Source organism: Ailuropoda melanoleuca, chromosome 15 (genome assembly GCF_002007445.2).
Source record: "Ailuropoda melanoleuca isolate Jingjing chromosome 15, ASM200744v2, whole genome shotgun sequence".
NCBI lineage: Eukaryota > Metazoa > Chordata > Mammalia > Carnivora > Ursidae > Ailuropoda > Ailuropoda melanoleuca.
The window spans coordinates 60,920,536-60,934,830 of NC_048232.1; the positions used below are offsets into that span (position 1 = coordinate 60,920,536).

Genomic DNA, 14,295 nt, shown 5'->3' on the forward strand with positions numbered 1-14,295 from the left:
TAACAATGTACTAACATCTGGGGTTATATTTACATGTTTGTCCATTCCCACACAAGAGTGACTTCTTTGAGGCCAGGGAATAGATTTCAAAAATCTTTAGATCTATGGTATCCTAGTATAATGCCTGGCACATAGCAGTTGCTAAATAAACTTTAAAAATTTAAAGAAAACAACCAAAGTGTATAGATGCACACTGTTAAATATGGGAACAGGATGTTTAAATTCAAATTTAAGTAAAATTTAAAAATTTCATTTTTCAGTTGTACTAGCCACGCTTAAAAACTCAGTAGTCAAATGTGGTGAGGGGCTACTGTGGTGAGCAACATATGGAAAACTTCTATCATCACAAGAAAGGTCTACTGAACATGCTGCTCTAGAGGCCATGAAAATGAGTAACTTAATACACCTATTATTTAATATAAACATCAACTTGAAAAACCCACCCAGCTCAAGGCACTGTGCTAGGTTATGGTGCTATCAGGACACAAGATCCCAAAGAAAAGCGGCCTAATTAAAAACCACCAATAAATAGCATATACATCCCAAGCACTATTTTTTCACTTGTTTTAGATTCACCCAGGGGGGAAAAAAAAACACAAAACCCAAAGCCACCAAGAATGTTACTAGAAAGCTGCCTCCAGTCAGTGCCTGGATCCTGCAGGGTTAAGATTCTGCACATGCAGAGCACAGAACATTTCACCACCTCAGGTCTCACAGGGTCTTCGATCCCCACAACAGCAATGCACGTAAGGCCGGTGACAATATCATTTTCATTATCCCACTCTGGTTCGGGTTCTCCTGCTGGGAAATCTCTGAATGCAAGACATATGGTTCTCAAGCCTTCTGATGCCATCGGTTCAATCACCGTTTTTACAATATCATCACGGTCCCTTGGTCTGAATACTTTTGCCTCACCATTAGCACTCAAGATTTTGAAACACCTAAAAGGAAATGTTGAATCCAAACATCAATAATTAACAAAAATAATGGGTAATGCCATTTAAGTGATCTGGAAGGGCTAGAAATCATGGGATCTGACATCTGGAATTTAGTGAATTACATATGCCGCATCTCCACAGACTTAAATCACAGTGGCTTTTACCCTTCCCTTTACATGACTGTTCTAATTTTTATGGTTCTCATTTGATACTTCTCCACTTTATCAGTTACTCTAGATATTCTCTAAACCTTCTCTTTCAGAAATGCAATGCTCTTAAATTTTCACAAAGAACCCCCAATGGCAGAGGAGAACAAACTACACACCTGTCCATTCTGGTACAGAATTAGGCATTAACTTTAACACAAAATTCTTCTTTTCAAGTAAAAAGTCAAGTTCAATCAACCCCTTACCTGAGATGTTGTTTCATCACCTATATTGTTTTAACCATGAAAGAAAAATGTAACTTCTTGTTAAAATTAGCATTCTACTGAAATGACAGAGATAATGCCAAAATAGTTTTGTTTTCAGTGACACTAACTACAAAATTTTAATTATGTGGTAAATGAAAGTCACACTATGTACTTCCCTATTAAAGTTTACTTTTCATGACTCCTTTCTCTGCTCCTCTCCCTTGGTGAGGCCAGCTCCTCCTGCTTCTAGGCGGGTGATGGCCAAATCCACATCTTCTGTTTTGATGGCTTTCCCAAGCTCTCCATCACTGCTGAGGAGCTCCACTGGATGCTGCAGCAACGCCTGAGACCTACTGCGTGCAACTCTGAACGCTGCCTCCTCGGCCTCAGCGTCAGCATCGGCCTCAGCGTCAGCATCAGCCCCAGTAATTTCAATGGAAATCTAACAATCTCACCTGAACACTTCCTTGTCCCACACCACCTGTACAGTATCAGCTCCTAGGTCCCACAGAGTGGTCCGCTTAACAGTCTCCTGCCTCTCTTTTCCGTTCCCCTGCTACTGCCTTCTCCTGGCCTACTTCAAGCCAGAGCTACTGTAATAGCTTTTTTAATTATTATGTCTTCAGTCCATCCTTTCTTTCCCCCCAACCCACCTTGCTTCCTGATGGAAGAATGATCTTCAATCACAGATTTGATCATTCTACAACCTGATGAAAAAAATACTCCAGCTACAGCCTCTGGCCCACTTAATTTTTCCTGCTTAGCCTAACGTGTAAGAACCCCTACAACAAAATGTAAATATTACTGTGGGACTATTATCTATCAGACTCCAAGCTCGATGTTTCACATGCATCATTTTATTCCACTGTTGCAGAGTTCGTGGTCAAAAAGCTTGATTGGTTTAATTCAAAAATCTTTCCTGTATCACCTATCTGCTATTCAGCAAGAGGTGGATGAGACAGATTTATAATCTTTCACATTGACATCAGATAACCAAGTTTTCAATAAAAGGAAGAAGGCTCTATGTGGCCTGTGTGTCACAAAGGCCCATTACTACCCAGCTAAACTATGCAACTAGCTACCTCCCCAATATGGCCCGTGTATTCCCATCTCCTTTCCTTTGATGTGGCTTCCTTCACCTTGATGTTCTTACTTCATACCAAAACCTATCTGAAGTGCCACATCTTTCATATGACAATGATCTCATCTTAAAACTCTGTAACCATCTGTCATGTGCTGCCGTTTCAGTAATTTATTTATAGACCTGTCTCTTAAAGCTGTTAGAATATAATCTGTCAAGTGTTCATTAAGATAACATTGGATTATAATCTACATATAAGCAAATTAAAAGTAAAAATACTTTAAATGTTAGAAGTTAAATGAGCTCTAATTCTCCCAGGCTGTTCTTAAATTGTGTTTTTAAATTCTCTACTGGAATTAAGGAAACCAAAATAATTTCAACACCTATAATAACATAAACATTAGGGAAATTATACGTAAGTGTGTAATGTCAAAATTGAAACTACTTGTCTGTAAGAGGACGGTAAAAGAGAAAGACGACCATTCAAAATGACAGGAGATACTTAAATACCACAATGCAGCAGCACAGACGTAAAACCTCACTGATATAAAAGAATTCTTAAGACCTAGTGTTAATGCTCTGCTATTCTAAAAACTTTTCTATAATTCATTCATCACATTTTTCGAGCTCACTATCTACAATGTAGTATTGAAGATCTAGACTTGAGCTTTTCTTCCCACGAGGCCTTTATTTTTCACGATCCTCTGTAACAACAGAATCAACATGTCTAAGAGCAAAGATCAAGGTTTACTTTATTAGGTCTACCGGACTGAATGTAATGGGCACAATTTCCCTACAGCAAAACACTATGAAATAAAAGCAGCGGAAGTACAAAAATGGCAGAATACCATGGGTAAATATCTAGATACCATTAAAATATACCGAAAAGCTCTGAGGTCCTATCAGATGCCTGATGTTCACAAAAAAGGAAATAGCAACAATAACAACATAGTAGGTATTCCATAAAGCAACTATAGTGAGCAATTCATTCATCTAAGCATTTTACTCTTACTTTTTCAGAATTATCTCAGATGCACCCTTGCTGAATATTCGATAACTTCCATCTGAATTTTTCAGGACAGTACTCATGGACTTCCTAACAGAATTGAAGGTGTAGACTTTGTACAGTGCTTCTTCTGGTATTTCATTTCTAACATCCTGATAATCTCGTTTTAAATCCAAAAGAAGTCCCAACAAGGCACATTCAGTTTTATTACCAACATGACGAGGTAATCCACCCTCTTTCTCTGGTGGCTATAAGAGAAAAAGGTTTAGAAGCTAGTATCATCTTGTTTCTCTATGACAGTTTAACTTATACTGTAAAATAGAATGCGACATTCTAAAACAAAACTATATAGGAAACTTCTAGTAATATCAGCATTTCAAAGAGGGACACAAAAAGGTATGGTAGGAAGGATCTCTGGGGGCGAAAATGACATGGATTCCAATCTCAGCCCTGCCAGTTACTAGCTACGTGAATTTCTGGCAAGTTACCCCACCGCTGTGGTCCTTGGTTTCAGCATCTGGAAAACAGGTGCATTTACGACCCAAGAATTAAGTGAGATAAGGCATGTAAAGTTTAAAGTTGGTTCCTGACACATAGTGAGATTTAATAAATTTTAATTCCCTTCCTTTGCTCTTCCTGTTTTCACTGAACATTTAGGTTAAATTAATTCAAAATTAAATCTACTATACAAGTTTTTAAACTTAAAAGTGTATGTATTAAAATAAAGCACTGTTGCCTTAAATATATATAAAAGCTTTATTTCCTTCATCATATCTTCACAAATACCATCTTATATATAATTATCACTACAGTAGTAAGGCCAGATGTGATCATCTCTACTTAACAATTGAAGAATGTAAAGCTCAGACTTTCACTAGTAAAAGCCAAAGCTAGATCCAGAACCAGGATCCCATAACTTTTCAGTCTAATAATCCGATTCATGCATATTTTCACTAGACAAACTATTAATATTAATTCTGTTCATGGTCTTCATCCATAAATCACTAGAACACATACCAATTCCAGCAATTCTATACTTTATGTTGCAAATAAGACTTTTAACTTACAAAGTTAAAAATATTTTATTCTAAGGCAGCACAAAGTCTAGAATTACTTTATTGAGTTCGTTTCAAAAGGTCTAAGGATGATCTCATTGGTAGGATCTACTGAGAAACCAGAGCATATAGCAAGCATATATAAGAACACATTCATTTAAGTTGAAATCTGGCTTCAAAATGTTCTCTAGAAAATTGAGAGTTGCCTTTCTACAGTAAGATAGCCTGCTCTTTCACAAAATAAGCTTAATAAGAATTTAAAATTAAGAACTTGTTATAAGGCTTGAGAGTTTCTAAACATGGGAAATTCAAAATATAGGAGGAGGAAAATGCAAGTAAACAAGGTATAAGTTGATCAACAGGTCTTACTTGTTAACACAAATTGTATTAAAGAAACTTACATACATTATCTAACTATATGACTTTTAAAAACTTAACACATCCAGTTCTCCAATTTACATATAATGAAGGTAGGTCTGAAGAGCTATGTATAGTCTATCATTACACATTTAAAAATTAACTTTCATATATAAATTATTAAAGAAACCTTACCAATATTTTTGATGTATAAGCACAATTCACAGAAATTCCTGTTACAAGATAGGATAAAATATTTGGTGGAATAGCTTCTGGTTCAGGAATCTTTTTATAGTGTTTTTCATTTATGTAAGCTTGAACCACCGTCATTCTGTTCATTGTCAATGTCCCTGTTTTATCTGAACAAATAGCTGTAGCGTTTCCCATGGTTTCACAAGCGTCCAGATGCCTTACTAAGTTATTATCTTTCATCATTTTCTACGGTGCAAAAAAAACCAAAACAAAAACCAAGTAGTTAAACTACGTACAAAACCAATCACCTCATTATATAAAATTGTAAAGTGCTTTAAATTAAGAATTAAACTCCCAACTATATACAGATACATAGTATAAAGCACCAATTTATTACTGGAAGAATTTTAGTATATTTGACCTATTTGAATAAGCAAAAGAACATACTAGCTTTCTGTGGTTACATTTTTTTTTTTTTTTACCAACAAGTAACATAATCTAGTAAATGAACACAGATACCTGCACTCATATGCAAATCATGTTGACTATATGCCTCCAACAGCCTCTGTAAGTGTCTTCAAATTATATAAGAGCAATGACAATCTGTATTCCAAGTACGGAGGAACTTACAGCATTGTAAAAGTATATGACATTTAAGGATTAAGTCTCCTTATAAAGTGGAAAACAAATCACCAAGGAAAAAGTAGCTTTTGTCAGTGAAAATAGAGAGCTTGTGGGCATACAGTTGTCTGATTTCTTTTTTTTTTTGACTGATAAACTGAGATAATGTACCAAAACCAGAATGGGTCATTTTTATCTTTTCCACATGCTGGTACACCTGGCATTCTCATCCTTAGGATAATCTCTTTCTCTTAATTACAAGAACGAAACAGATAGTTTCTAAAACACCAGGAGTTTTCACAGTAGCCCCAAAAGGCATTTGAGTTAAAACGCTTGATAAATCAAAGAAGTCAAATGGGTTAAAAACTACACAGAGCTTTTCTATAAAGTGTTCTGTGACTACTAATAAGCAAATTACTGCAAAAATTGGTTCCTTGAAGAAATAAATATGAGGAAGAGGTTACCTACCAACTTACTTGCGATTTGCATGAATATTGAAGATTAAAAGAATGAAGTTCTACAGTGAAAAAAAAAAAGGTGCTCAATTTCGCAAAGTACTGGAAAAGGATCCGAAAGACTATACACACCTCCATGAAAAAGAACGGTAACTGGTAACGTCTGGCCGAAACATTTAATAAAAGCTTGAAGAACAGTAGTTAAAATGCTCTTAATCATTTTCCATTAACGTAAATTAATTCTGCCTCTATCTTTTTGATCAACTGAAAAATTAATGTTATTGATGACTATTCAAGATGAACTGACAGTACTGATAAAATGATCAGTGTCTAAAACTTGTTTACTCCAATTATTTCTAATTATTTCAAAACATTAAAAAAAAGACAAATAGGTGATTACACTGTATTTCATCACACTGAAACATTCACCATTGGAAATGAAAGATGTTAAATGCCTGAAAAGAAAATACACTCAAACAGCAAGCAAAAAATATTCTTATCATGATAGGTTAATTGTAAAATCCGCTGCAATACTGAGGATCAGAGGGCTCCAGCAGGAAGTATGACCATATTGCTCACCACCACCAGCAATACTACTTAAGAACAGCTAATTTAATTAACACCAGAAAACTGACAAGAGCCACATTCTTGCCATTAAGTACAATTTTATCTGCAAAGCCATTTTTGAAAGATCAAAACTGCCCAAGCTAAACCTTTTTAAAATCCAATTCGCCTTTTCCATATAAGGTATAAAATTAATTAAAGTAAATTAATAATCTTTAACCAGAGTACAACTTTAGGTAAACAGTAGTGAGCAAAAGCATCCAAGCTCATTTTTAGCATTCTACTCCAAAACCGGGAACTGAGCGGGTGACACTGGAAAAGACTGAATAGAGTAAGAGGAGATGACTCACAGGAAGGAGGGAGTCGGCCCTGGATTAGGTGACAAGCAACAGGGGGCCTGGTGAGGCTGGCCCAGAGGAGCACCGAGAGGTCGGCAGGGCCACGCTGGCCGCGCCCTGCAGACCATGGGGAGCTTGGATTTTTTCTGAGTGTGATGAGAAGCCACTGGTGTTTTACACAAGGAAATAAGACAGCCAGATTCTATTTCAGGAACAAGAGTCTGCCCACTGTGTGGAAGCTCGGCTGTGCTGCCATGAGGGTAGAAGAGTGGAAACAAGGAGGCCCGAGAAGACTGCACTTGAGAGAAGCCTCTCTGCGGTCTTCCCACGGGTCAATGACAAGCGTTCCTGCTTTAATTTAACAGATGGGGAAAATGGAGGTGATGTAACTTGTCGCGTAATGACCATACAACGAAACTTCAGCCAGAACTTTGCCTGGCGGGGCTATGCTCGGTTTTGTGTCAAGGCTGCCCCCTGAGGAAGTGTATACATCTTGATGTACAGAGACCTGCAACTTTGAGGGGGGTGGGTGTGGGAAGAGGAGGAGGAAACCTGTGACAGCATTTCTAAAGGAAACTAGAAATTTCTGGAAAAAACTCCTACTTCTAGAACCAGAAAGAAAAGAGTAAAACCACGGGTGTGAATTTTCTCCACCAACGAAAGCTTTACACTTCGGACATCGGTTTGACCCTTTTCCGCTTACCTTGACTGAGTAAGCCAGGGAGATAGTGACAGCAAGGGGAAGACCCTCTGGTACGGCAACCACCAGAACCGTGACTCCAATGATGAAGAACTTCACAAAATATTGTATGTAAATCGGGGTGCACTCCGCAAGCCACGGTCTCTTCTGAACCCAGAATGTATCAATGACAAAATACAATACTAGAATGATAACTGTGATGGCAGACATCAACAAACCTTTCCGTATATAAAAAAAAAAAGAAAAAATGTCATTACTTCAGTAGTCCAGACACTACCCACTGTCAGTTACATATTAGCCACCGAAGAAGTTACCACTAGTTTGAGAATACTTACTTACATTTTTAATTTCTCTGAGAAACTGTTACTTTTTTTTTTTTTTGCACCTAGCTCATCATTTGGCATTGTCACATTTAATTTCCGCTTCCAAGTATAGCCCTGTACCCAGGGGAACTGGTAGAAAAGTGTTTATGATTCTTTCCTATACTTAATTGTATCTTCAGCCTTCTACTAAAACTAAGACAAAATAACAGGCAACGACAAGGAAATACCAAAAGCTTAGAATAAGTGGGTACTTTATACGTTGGCAAGTGCTTACTGCTGAAAGAGAAGCTGGTAAAAATCTGATCAGTGGGGAGACTTGGAATTAAATATTCAACCCTATGTTTTTTATTAAAAAAATAATTCTCTCAATTGTTATTTTTTTCATCTTTCCTTAGTGCTTCATGTTTTACAAACCATTTACCTATTCTGTCGACTAGTTAGCCTTTTACAAATGAGTATTAAAAAATAAGACGAATCCACATGTCTGTACCTAGTAATCCAACCATCTTAAACCCACCCTTTCCCCAACACTGAGGCAGTATTACCCTTTGGCTACAGATTACAAAAAGCAAATAAGTTTATCCAATAGCAAATAAACTTGTTCAGAACAGAAGCAAAAACCTCACTTTTTCCAACATAATTTAATTACATAATTTAAGTGATTTTAACAGTATATGCTGATTCACCCATGTGTTCTTTCACACAGATGATACTGCTGGAGGGCACGCTCTTTTTAGCTAAGATCTCTGCTTCTTTTCTCCACGCTGGAGTTGTTGCATTAACAGGTGTTTTCTAGTGAGAAGAGCAATTTAGTAACTTCCGCTCACCAGGACGATGCTCCCACTGATCCATTCAATTCAAGTAAACTGTAATTTTTAGAAAAACATATACCTAATTTTCTTCAGAGTCAGTAAAAAGATGAGCAAAATATGTGGTGAAATTTTTTTATTAAAATATAGCTGGGGGGTGCCTGGGTGGCTTAGTCGATTAAGTGCCTGGCTCTTGATTTCAGCTCCAGTCCTGATCTCAGCGTCCTGAGATGGAGCCCATGGCAGGCTCTGCCACTCAGCAGGGAGTCCGCTCAGGGATTCCCTCCCTCCTCCACACCCTCTGCCCCTCCCCCTCACTTGCATGCACTCTCTCTCTCCTTCTCTCTCTAAAATAAATAAATCTTTTGAAAAAATAAAATAAAATATAGTTGGGTAATCTGCTCTGAGTAACCACACTGCTGGCACTCTCTCTACTGCTCCCAGAAATCCTGAGAAATTCAGACATGAGAGTATGGGCTTGTGAACTGGGCAGTCTTTAGCACTAATTCTAACCTGACCACTTATTAGCTAGTTCCTTCCACATACAATGGGGATAAGAGCCCCTAAGCTGCAACGATATCATGAGGATCTGCAATAACTCAAAGACCTGATATACTGTGGATAAAACTGAAAATATTTTTAAACCCCCTTCCACTCACAAAGCAACAATTTGCAGCCTTAAGTGGGTCAAAGGCCATTTCAAGCAGAAGATTAGCATATTTTAAAAGCAAAACACCTTACTTTCCTCTGTATGTCATACCTGCTTTGCCAATTTGAACAGCCAGCTTTGTAAGTTTCCCTTGTAAGACAGATTTTTCCTTTTTTGGCAAATTTGCTTTCTTTTTGTCTTTTTCATCACCATCTCCACCTTCTTCACTCTTCAAAGGCTGCATTTCCATGGCTGCACCATCCTGGGCTTTTGCTACATATAAGAGCAAATAAAATCTCACTATATTTTTAAAGGCACACAAAACTATTAATATTTTGAAACGGTTTTTGAAACAAATAAGTTTCTTATAGAAACTAGAAAAGATTTAGGGGCGCCTGGGTAGTGCAGTCGTTAAAGCGTCTGCCTTCGGCTCAGGGCGTGATCCCGGCGTGCCGGGATTGAGTCCCACATCGGGCTCCTCGGCTGGGAGCCTGCTTCTTCCTCTCCCTCTCCCCTGCTGTGTTCCCTCTCTGCTGGCTGTCTCTCTGTCACATAAATAAATAAAATCTTAAAAAAAAAAAAAGAAACTAGAAAAGATTTAAACACTCAGCTTTGTGTGTGCATGGGTCTATGTCTAGCCAAAGAAAACAAGACAATAGAGACACTAGGTTGTGAATCTTTGTACCAGGTTTGAGAATGTTGTGCCAGGTAATAGGGATGAGGCAGAAGAAACACAGGATCTTAAACTAAGAACTAAATACCAAATCATTTCTCTTCCCCCATGTTGTGTGTGATAAGATCCATTTCCAAACACTATAAATTCCTCCCACATGTGACCATAATGTAGCCCATTATGTGTAAACCATACATATAGAAAAATGTACATATGTTTACAGGCCTAAATAAATGCAAAAAACCACTTAAATTGTATATTGTGTCTTACACATTTTTCCTAGCATTAATATAGTAACCAGTGTTAAAAGACGTGAAGTGCTTAAGCTGAAAGTTACCTATCTGGATTTTTCTTAGCTTACTAGCACAAATCGTAGTTCAAATCTTATTGCCATTGTAAAGGCAGCATGACTAAGGCACTGGCAGGAAGAGAGGCTAACCCAAGTTAACATAAACTGTTGATTTCCCCTGCTACATGTATCCTACTTTTGGATGAATACAGTACATAGGAGATATATTTTTGGATATAATGAAAACAAGCTAACTGTACTTTTATCCTTGTGAACTTACCTTTGTTGCGATTCTCAATAGCTCCATCTTGTTTCTTATCTGTAGGAACAAAATGGGAATTAAAGCTTTCCAAAAGAAATAGACAGCCATACTAAATCATGCAGACGTAGTTCACATTTCTGTAACAGAATTGTTACACAATGGTGTGTGCCTGTGTAGATTAGAAAGCATTTGGCTTGTAATGACCTGCTGGGTCAATCATTCCCTAGGTCTTCACCAGGGGCAATACTCCAAAATAATTTGGGGCGTCTATACTTGTTTGATTTCTCCATAAGACTTTACTCTTTTATATGCTGTAATGAGCCCAAATATGGTACAAGAGGTTCTCAAACTAAATACACATGTAATTCTAAGAAAGGAGAAAGGGGCAGGGGTGGGGGGGGTGGAAATGTCATAAAGACAACACGCACACAGGACAGCTGTGTTGGGAAAGAGCAAAACCCACGTAGAGAAGACAGGAGGCAAGTGACTAAAATTAGAATTAGAATATGAATGTAAACAATGGGCCAGTAGGACTACCAGTTAAGATAACTCACCAAATTAGTTTCAATTTGGAGAAGACAAAGATGAGAATGTCTAAAGCAATAAAGTAATCAAGGAGAGACTAAGTCTATTGTTTGGAGCAGGCAGTATAATTCTGCAAATGAGAAAGCGGGGGCAGAGCCATACAGTGAATTTTTCTTCCACCTTCTCTATCTAGAAGACCTATTTTCAAACTGGGAAACGTGGAACAGAGTCAAGAAGGAACAGATGCTCAAGAAAGATGAGGAGATAGTAAAAAGTGTCTAGCTACTTTCAACAGGCTCTGAGTTCAGAGGCATCAGACAGCTACATTCTAGGCTAGGAAGGAAATGAGAAACATTACCCTGAACTGCTTCTGGGTAACAGCCAAAGCAGTCAAGGGAATGAGAGAAGGGCTGAAATCCACAGATGGAAAAATGCCCCATTCTACAAAGAAAAAAAACGAACAAAAACCAAAACAAAAACATAACCCCGGAATAAAAAATGGGAGACAATGAGCTAGATGTTCATTCCTGGGAATATTTTTGACTGGAATAATAAAAACAGAGATATAAGGTCTTAGAAAAAACAGTGCTTGTTAGAAAAGACACTGTGGTGGGTCAACAAGAATAAAGTCATGATGCAAACTTCCCTTCCTTTTTACATGGGGTCCACTGACCTTAGACTCCTATAAATTAGAATGCAGCACAGTGTATGGTTAAGAACATAAGACTCTTGGGACAAGCAGGTCTGATCTGCCACTTACTAGATCTCTGACCTGGAGCAAATATATAATCTCCATAAGCCTCAGGTTACTAATCTTTATGTCCTAGGGTTTTAAGGATTAAGGAGCTAATTCACCTAGCATTCAATAAGGGCATCATTATTATTGGTTTTCAAACTGCCTTCCACTCCACCTTAAGAAACCTAAGGAAGCACATGGAGGGAGGAGGACAGGGACAGGAGAACTTAGAATGGGGGTCTTGCTACCTTCACTTACAGTCAGAACTTTTCAAGTATGTTTTTGGTTGAACTAAAAACAACTGAAGACAAAACCCAAAAAATAAAACAACCAAATATTAAAAACATGGTTGTTGTTATTATAGCGAACTAAGATTTTAGCAAGGTTTTTAATTTTAGAAGATCTCAAAATACTTACATGTAAGAGAGAAATACGGGCTTACTCTCCTAAGTAAAATTAGGTAAATCCAAGTGTTTAAACCACAGTAAACTACTGTCACCCTAAAGAGAAAGAACTGTGGAGCAGCAAACCCCAGCAGGAGAAAAGGGTGGTACAGCGGATACTTAGAAACAGGGTGGAGAGGGTATTTTTAAAAAAGTAACAGGCTTCCAGCTAAGTAATTCTGAGCTGTCTCCCTACCTATGACAGTTTCTGGTAAGATCCTTGTGGATAAACTATGGTCACCAATTTTTGCTGAGGATAGATCACTTCTAGGGACTGCAGATACAATGGGTCAAGATCAAATTTCTGAAATCTTGATACTGAATACTTTGGGCTAAATGTAATAGACAGAATAGCTGTCAAAGGAAAGTCTTCATCTTATGTCCAGAAACCAACTACTTAAGTATAGACTGGGAAATGTGACTAGTAGAAAACCTGAAGTAGACTAAAAGCTCAATGAGACCAAAATGTAGACCAAAATGTGAAATGCTTAACAAAGAAAGCTACTACGGAAGCAGCAAAAGAGATAAGCAAATAGGAAGTGAGAGTTCAATTCACTTTGCTGGCCAGATAATGGAAAGATGCTAAAACTAAAGAATTAACAGAATAAATAAAGCCATTGCAAGTGTTCAAGTAGATGCTGAATTTGGCTACGGCAGACTGTGACCGCTACAAAAAAACTGGGAAATGGAAGGGACTCCATTAATTTTACCACTTGAAAGTACTATATTGAGTAACTTTTCGTAGAACGTTTCATATCAGAACCTCATAAAAGAAGTGCATTTTTCTGTGTCAGTTCTTTCAACCAGGTGCCATATTTGCAAATATCAATTCCCACAGAAAGGTGTTGATCTTACTTTTCTTTTCCTTTTTCTTTTCATCTTTCTTTTCTTCCTCTTCACCTCCAGCTCCAAGTAAGGTAAAGATGATTCCAGTTTGAGAATTAACACCTACAGCAGTAACGACCATTCTTCCGGAGCCTTCCATTACATGGGTACCTACAACAACAGAAAATATGTTTTTTAAAATTGTTATCGTTTTTTCCTCCTACATTCAAATTTCAATCTTTAGTCACATTGTCTTTAATATCCAGTACTTAATAAGACAAATTCAGTAAGACATTAAATAACCTAAATTCTTATCCTTAAGGTTTTAATTCTGTATTCTATCTCATCTGAATTCAAAGCTCACTCCACTACTCATTTATCATGTGATATTGGGCAAATTATAACATCTCAATTCCTCACCCATAAAATGAGGATAACAGTACCTACCCTTAACAAAAACAATGAGACTCAAATAAAGGTACAAATGTAAAGTGCCTTTGCACACTGCCTGAAATTTGTGGGGGTTCAAGGAATGCACATTAATTTTAATTAAAAAATTATTATCATGATCATTATTGACATTTCTGAGAAACACACGGATTAAAAAAAAGAAATGTACTTTATAACCAAAAGGATTCCACAGCAACAAACGCCCCACTTACCACACCCAAACCCAAATCTCTACCTCACCCAGGGTTCATCCCAGCCGGCCTAGATTACTGCAATGCCTCCTAGCCAGTCTCTCTTTCCAGTTTGTCCTGACATCAGTTTTAATCTTCCTAAAATGTGAATTTTCTCACAAGCACCTCATGGCTCAAAAACTTCTGATTCTCTGCTCCTGCCGCCTTGGATCAAGTCTAACATCTTCACCTCGAGATCAACCAACCCTTCACACTTTTCGTCCACTACCCCAACATAATATTCCATGACAGTAAACTATGGAACAGAAATGGGAACGCTCATTGTATTCTGACTGTCCCTTACAACAATCGTGCAAGTTGGTAGGCATTATTTTTTCTTATTTTTTAAAAATGTGCCCAAG

The 14,295-nt window shown here is 37.5% G+C and overlaps 1 protein-coding gene across 3 annotated transcripts in view; it reads right to left on the bottom strand.

Annotated features, from left to right (window-relative positions):
- The window catches only part of ATP2B1 (ATPase plasma membrane Ca2+ transporting 1), a 71,073-nt gene that overhangs the window by 28,604 nt on the left and 28,174 nt on the right, over positions 1 to 14,295 (bottom strand). For all 3 annotated transcript variants that reach the window (XM_034644143.1, XM_034644142.1, XM_034644144.1), the window contains exons 5-11: positions 13,284 to 13,424; positions 10,743 to 10,781; positions 9,612 to 9,773; positions 7,723 to 7,937; positions 5,045 to 5,287; positions 3,444 to 3,685; positions 704 to 941 (exon numbers count right to left, since the gene is read on the bottom strand). In XM_034644143.1, the coding sequence (XP_034500034.1) occupies positions 704 to 941; positions 3,444 to 3,685; positions 5,045 to 5,287; positions 7,723 to 7,937; positions 9,612 to 9,773; positions 10,743 to 10,781; positions 13,284 to 13,424 (1,280 nt within the window). The remainder of the gene's footprint in view (positions 1 to 703; positions 942 to 3,443; positions 3,686 to 5,044; positions 5,288 to 7,722; positions 7,938 to 9,611; positions 9,774 to 10,742; positions 10,782 to 13,283; positions 13,425 to 14,295) is intronic.